Raw genomic sequence first — 5,722 nt, 5'->3', positions numbered from 1 at the left:
TCTGCGGGACTGGCCATCGGCTGGTGAATTCCTGACTGCTCTCAGCCCGCTGGGAAGCTGCCGGATCCTGCCCGGCAGCTCTCACACACCGGAGGGCATCAGGTTCGTGGCTGCTTCCGAGGAGAAGCTGTGCCGGCCTCCTCCAGCTGCGCCCGGGAAGTCCTGGCGAAACCCGAAGCAATCAACACGGAGCCTTTTCTCAGCTTCCAGTCCCGGACAAAAGCGAAACAGGCAGCATGGAATTAATTTTTTACTTTATTTGGAAATCTCATCCAGAAACACTGGTCAATAATAAATATATCGATAGTTATTATCAAGAATATATAAAAAATAAAGACATGGTGGTGTCTTTGAGGCCCCAACCGAAAACAAACAAACGAACGAACGAAATGAATAATAACATCATTTCAAGCAAACTCCCAGGAAAATATATCGAAAAGGAAATAAACAGCAACAAAGCTTCCGATTTAGTTATCAAATCACGGATCTGGCAGGAGCTGACCCCGCATGCAAACCCAAACCATCGCAAAGGGAAAAAAAATAAAATGTTAAAATTTTTTTTCAAATTAAAAAAAAAAAAAAAAAAAAAAAGCAGCAAACACGAATAAACCCAAAGCCAATAGAAATAAGTACGCCAGCCAGCTGAACCAGGACACTTCATTGAGAGCAGGAGATGGGAGATTTGACAAAACAGATCCGCAGGAGGGTTGTGCTATGTTTTGCACGATTTTCCTCTTTCTGGTTTATTTATTTTTTTCTTTTTTCTTCACAGAGTGAAGAAGAAAAACTACCGCAAACAAAACCGCATCACAACCAAATCTGTAAAAACAAAGCAAACAAACCAAAAAAACCCCACCAAACCACAAAAACCCCAAGCCATAAACCACACTCGAAAACTTTAGTGAATTCCCTCGGAAGTCCCTGTTGCCAGGGGAGCCGCCTGTGGTCGGTCCCCACGGGTGACAAGCTGGGGTGGAAAGCATGCATGCACTCTCTGGTCTACCTTGGGCTGCCGCTGCGCTGCCGCAGTCAGGTTTGGAGCGGGAAATTTCGGAGGTGTCGCCGTGCGAAGGGAAAGAAAGGAAAAGCCCAGGAAAAAAAGGGGAAAAAGCCCCAAACCGATTTCATCGTCTCTTGGTAGCTGTGAACACTACAATGACAACCATGTCTTTTTTTTTTTTTTTTTCTTTTACATACATTTTAAGGAATCATTTACACGTGATTACCATCAGCGGCATTATTATTATTATTATTATTATTATTATTATCATTATTATTATTATTATCATTCTGTTTACAACAGGGACTTTTTTTCCAGTTTAGTATAATAAGAAAACATCGCCCGCGGAGCCGGGTAGAACATTACCTTTGCAAGGTCCTTACTACACTAATCCCATGTTACAGGGGCTTGGCGGGCGGGGGCAGCGGGGGCAGGTCCGTCGGCGGCCCGGAGGGGACCGGCCGCAGCCCCCTCTCCGTCCGTGGGAGCGCCGGCTGCGACGCAGCCCCAGCGGCCGGGGGAGCCCCGCCGAGTCACTTCAGGAGGTCCTTGGTCTCCCCCGAGATCCTGGCCATGTTGGAGGCGGTGAGGGCCGAGAGGTGGGGCGGGGGAGGCATCTGGCAGATGGTGCAGGGGCACGGCAAGCCCGCCCAGTGCTGGAAACCGCTGCCGAGCTGCAGGGCGGGGGGTGTCGAGGGGGTCTTGAGCAGGGAGTGTGGGGGTCGGATGGTGCCGATGGCCGGCAGGGAGGCGGAGAGCGAGGAGGAGGTGTTGGCGGAGGACAAGGCACTGCCGAGGATGGGGTGCACCTGGTGCACAGTGCCGGCGGCGTGGGGCGGGTGCCCGGCAGAGTGTCCCACCGTGCCGCAGTGAAAGGCCGAGTGGTGTCCCCCGTAGATTTCCCCAACTAGCCTCTTCATCTCCTCCAGGGAGCTGGTGAGCATCAGGATATAGTTTCTGGCTAGCAGGAGGGTGGCGATTTTGGAGAGTTTTCTCACAGAAGGTCCATGAGCGTAGGGCATCACCTCCCGCAGTCCGTCCATGGCGAGGTTGAGGTCGTGCATCCTCTTACGCTCCCGGCCGTTGATCTTCAGCCTCAGCTGCTGCAGGTCCTGCTCCGAAAGCTGCTTCTTGATTTTGTACTTGCTGCCTTCCCCTCCGGCCTTGGAACCGTTCCTGGTGAGGCCTTCCCCGGACATCTTCTGCACCAGATCGTTCTGGGTGGAGGAGACAGAGTTGAGCCGGCTGTCTTGGTGGTGGTGATGGTGGTGGTGGTGGTGGTGGTCTCTCAGGTACATCTCATCCATGTCTGGCGAGGAAGCTCTGCTGGAGACAGAGCTGGAGTCAGAATTCATTGTATTCAGGCTTCTGAGCAAGAAACTCTTCCCTGCTCTGGAGGTGGCGGAACAAGACAACTCTTCTTCAAAAAGCAACAAAAACAAAACGAAAAAGAAATAAATGGACGGCAGGGTCTGCCAGCGAAGGGCTGGAAATGCTGGAGGAAGAGGGAAAAAGCCCCTCAGCTCCCTCTCTCTCCAATGTCTCCTCTCTCTCGCTCCACCCGGTTACTCAGCCTGTTTACAGGATGGCTAGTTAGTGTATGCTTGGACTAACCTCAGCCTGAAAAAGAGGGGCTTTTATAGAGCTGCAGCAGAGAGCAGAGACAAAAGGAGCCCTCCTATGTATAATGGTCTAGTTAGGATGACGTGCCATTATTCAGGGCGGTGCGCTTTGACTGTCCCATTTAGCAAGGACCCCTATTCATATTCATTGTGGTGCCACCCGGGACACCTCAGCCACGGACCATCAGGAGTCAAGGAGACACAAAACCCCTCTGATTGACACCGCACACTCATCGCTCCGTGTGAGCGCCTTCTCCTCCCCCTGCCTCCTCATTTCCAATATAAAACCTCATCCCGTCTACAGTAGGGAGGCAGGGGGCTGCAAGGGGCTGCGCGCCTGCTCGGGGCCGGCCAGCAAACCCCGGTCGCGGGCGGCAGCGAGCAGAAGCCACCCGGGGAAGTCCCTCCGCTACGGCGGGAGGGGTTGGGGGACGTCGGTCGCCCCCGTCCTGCAGTATGCCCGGCTTCAGCCGCGGCTCCCCGCTTTGTTTGCCTTTCCCTCCCCCTTTCCCTGTCCCCCGTCGGCCGGGGCGTGTGGTGCGGCACAGGCTGGCCCTCGCCTGGGCGGGCTGGCCGCAACTGCCTCGTACCTGGGTAGCCGCTTTGTTTAAACGAGCGATGATGACTCGGGCATCAGCCACGGGAAGGTGCGGGCTGGGAAACCCCCTTCCCCCCGGGCCAGTGACTCCTTTTAAATAAACGGGGAAAGCCAGGGTGCGGCGGCAAGCCGGTGTGCTTGGCGGTAGGAGGGGTGGCCGGCAGCCCCTGGGGCTCCGCTGACCTCGGCCTCCGGCGGGGGCGCGGCGCGGCGGGGTGGCCGGAGCAGCCGTCGGTGGGACCGAGAGGGCCGGGCCGGAAGCAGGCGGGAAGGGAGCCAGCTCGGGGGGCAGCGCTGCAAACATCCCCAGGCGTTCGCGCCAGTAAGTAGATGGGTCCCGGGCACCGCCGCAGCCGGCGGCGGAGCGGGGAAGGGAGGAGGGTGCGTGGGGCCGGGATGGTGGGGACTTGACTGGGCAAGGCGGGCGGGGCACCTGAGCAGGTGTCGCCACCTTAGCTCTCGGCCGAGCCCCGTGTCTGCCTCTGCCCCGGGTGCGGACTGAGCCGGCGTGGCCGCCTGCGGGGTCTGCCGGGCTGGAGAGGTGAGAATCTCCCTGCGGGGACGGCGGCAGGAGCAGTCTCCGTGTCCGGGGAAGGGCGTGTGGTCGTCCACAGGATCTTCCCAGCCCCCGGTGGTGCGTACGCGATGAGTGCGGGGCTGTCAGACCGGACGGGACGGGAGCCACCCGCGGCACCCGTGGAACTCCCGGAGCCGGCCCTGGTGCCCCCCTCTCTCGGGGGAAACCGACGGGCTGAGCGTCCACCTTCCAAAAGATGCTCAGGGCCCGGAAGAAATGTTGGCAGGACCTCGTTCCTCCATAGTGTCCGGGCCCCGAGGAGGGCGAAGGGTCAGGAAAAGAGGGATATTTTCATCCGATTGAGTTTAACTGTGGTTAATCTGCTGAGCAAAATTAAAGCCTTCTGATTGTAACACTGTCAGTAAATCCTGCGGTGAGAAGAAAAAAAAGAAAAGAAAAGAAAAGAAAAGAAAAGAAAAGAAAAGAAAAGAAAAGAAAAGAAAAGAAAAGAAAAGAAAAGAAAAGAAAAGAAATATAGTTTAGTAGAATATATCAATAGTAACTGAACTCGATCTCGGCGTTATCCCGCTTCCACCACGAATGCCGTAAACGCCCCTAGACTTTTCCTCATCTCACAGATTTCCCGGACATACAGGCAGGAAACGTAGCCGGCACGGAGTCCACAGCGCCGTCCGACCCCACAGAGCCGGGCGCCGCCGGTCTCTGCACCCTGCGGAGCCGCTCTCCTGGTGGCTCCTGTGGGCTGCCCGCTCCTCCCTGAGTCCTTTTCTCCCGTAGAACTGGGGTGAAGCAAATGAACAAAAATTGATACGGTGACGGCGACAGCGGCAGAAAACCCCGCAGGATCGGGGAAAAACCCCTGCCCCGGTTTGGAGGCTGCTCGAGGGGCTACGGCTCCCACCCTTCTTCTCCGCGTCTGCCGCTCCGGAGCAGACGCGCACCTTGGTTTGGGGAAGTTCAAGTCAGACCGGGACAGAAAAGAGGAAGGCAAAAAGACGCCGTCGAGGGAAGCAACAGGAGGGGTCCTGTCCTCACCTCCGGCAGGGAGAGCTGCTCCTGCGAGCCCCGCTCCCCTCCAGGCTTGGGGTTTCCTCGGGATGGGGCCGGGGGTCTATGCCGGACTACGGAGCCGCCGGTGCACTGCAGGGCGAGAGGGGCGGGCGCTGGGACGGGAAGAAAAGGTGGACTTGTCACTCGAAGGAATATTACTAACCATTTTCTCTCCCCTTCCCCGGCGATGTCGCTGCTTCCCGACGTCCCTAGCTCGGCTGTGCGGACCAGTCCCCCCTGCACTGCCGCAACATCCCCCTCACGGGACAGGGAGGCTGGACTCGGCTCCGCTCGGGGTCGCCTTAGAGCAAAGGAAGGATTTGGGAAAGATACGAGAGGTTAAATCCCGAGCACAGGGAGCTTCGCCACGAATGTCGTTTCGGAAATAAGAAGCCCTTCTCCTGCACGATTGCTGGTAGTAACATTGCCTGACACGTCCAGCCTCCCTTGCCGTTTTCTTTTGCAGCTCAAAAGAAAGAAAAAAACAGATGAATAAAGGAGAGAGAGACAGAGAGAGGAATAAAGGGAGAAAAAGGGGAAAGAGAAAGAAGGAGAGAAAGAGAAGAAGAAAGGAAGAGAGGAAGAGAGAAAGGGGGAGAGAGAGAGAGAAAGAAAGAAAGAAAGAAAGAAAGAAAGAAAGAAAGAAAAAGAAAGAAAGAAAAAGAGAAAGAGAAAAAGAGAAAAAATGAGAGAGAGAGAAAGGAAAGGAAAGAGAGAAAGAGGGAAGAAAGGAAAGAAGGAAAGAAAGAAGGAAAAAAAGAAAGGCACAGCAGAGCGGTGCGTGGGAAATGTCACTCGCGGGCGCAGCCACGTGGGAGCAGACCCGCCCGGACACTTTCCGGCTGAGCCGGCGGAGAGCGGCGGGGCCGTCCCGTCCCGTCCCGTCCCGTCCCGTCCCGTCCCGTCCCGTCCCG

General features: G+C 56.1%; 1 protein-coding gene across 1 annotated transcript; it reads right to left on the bottom strand.

Moving 5' to 3' along the window:
- Positions 1-242: 242 nt before the first annotated feature.
- Positions 243-3,425, bottom strand: OLIG3 (oligodendrocyte transcription factor 3). Its single transcript, XM_042016898.1, has one exon. It carries the CDS (start codon positions 2,353-2,355, stop codon positions 1,534-1,536), a length of 822 nt encoding a protein of 273 aa, XP_041872832.1. The 5' UTR covers positions 2,356-3,425; the 3' UTR covers positions 243-1,533.
- Positions 3,426-5,722: the final 2,297 nt, after the last annotated feature.

Source organism: Corvus kubaryi, unplaced genomic scaffold (assembly GCF_017639235.1).
Source record: "Corvus kubaryi isolate FWS band 111438036 unplaced genomic scaffold, C.kubaryi_AGA036_p1.0 split3-73, whole genome shotgun sequence".
Classification (NCBI taxonomy): Eukaryota; Metazoa; Chordata; class Aves; order Passeriformes; family Corvidae; genus Corvus; species Corvus kubaryi.
Note: the sequence above shows the minus strand (reverse complement) of the source record. Positions and strands in the feature narration are given on the sequence as shown.

Bases quoted from the DNA above. Each gene is read 5' to 3' on its own strand.
- OLIG3 (XM_042016898.1), bottom strand. From the start codon at position 2,355: ATGAATTCTGACTCCAGCTCTGTCTCCAGCAGAGCTTCCTCGCCAGAC.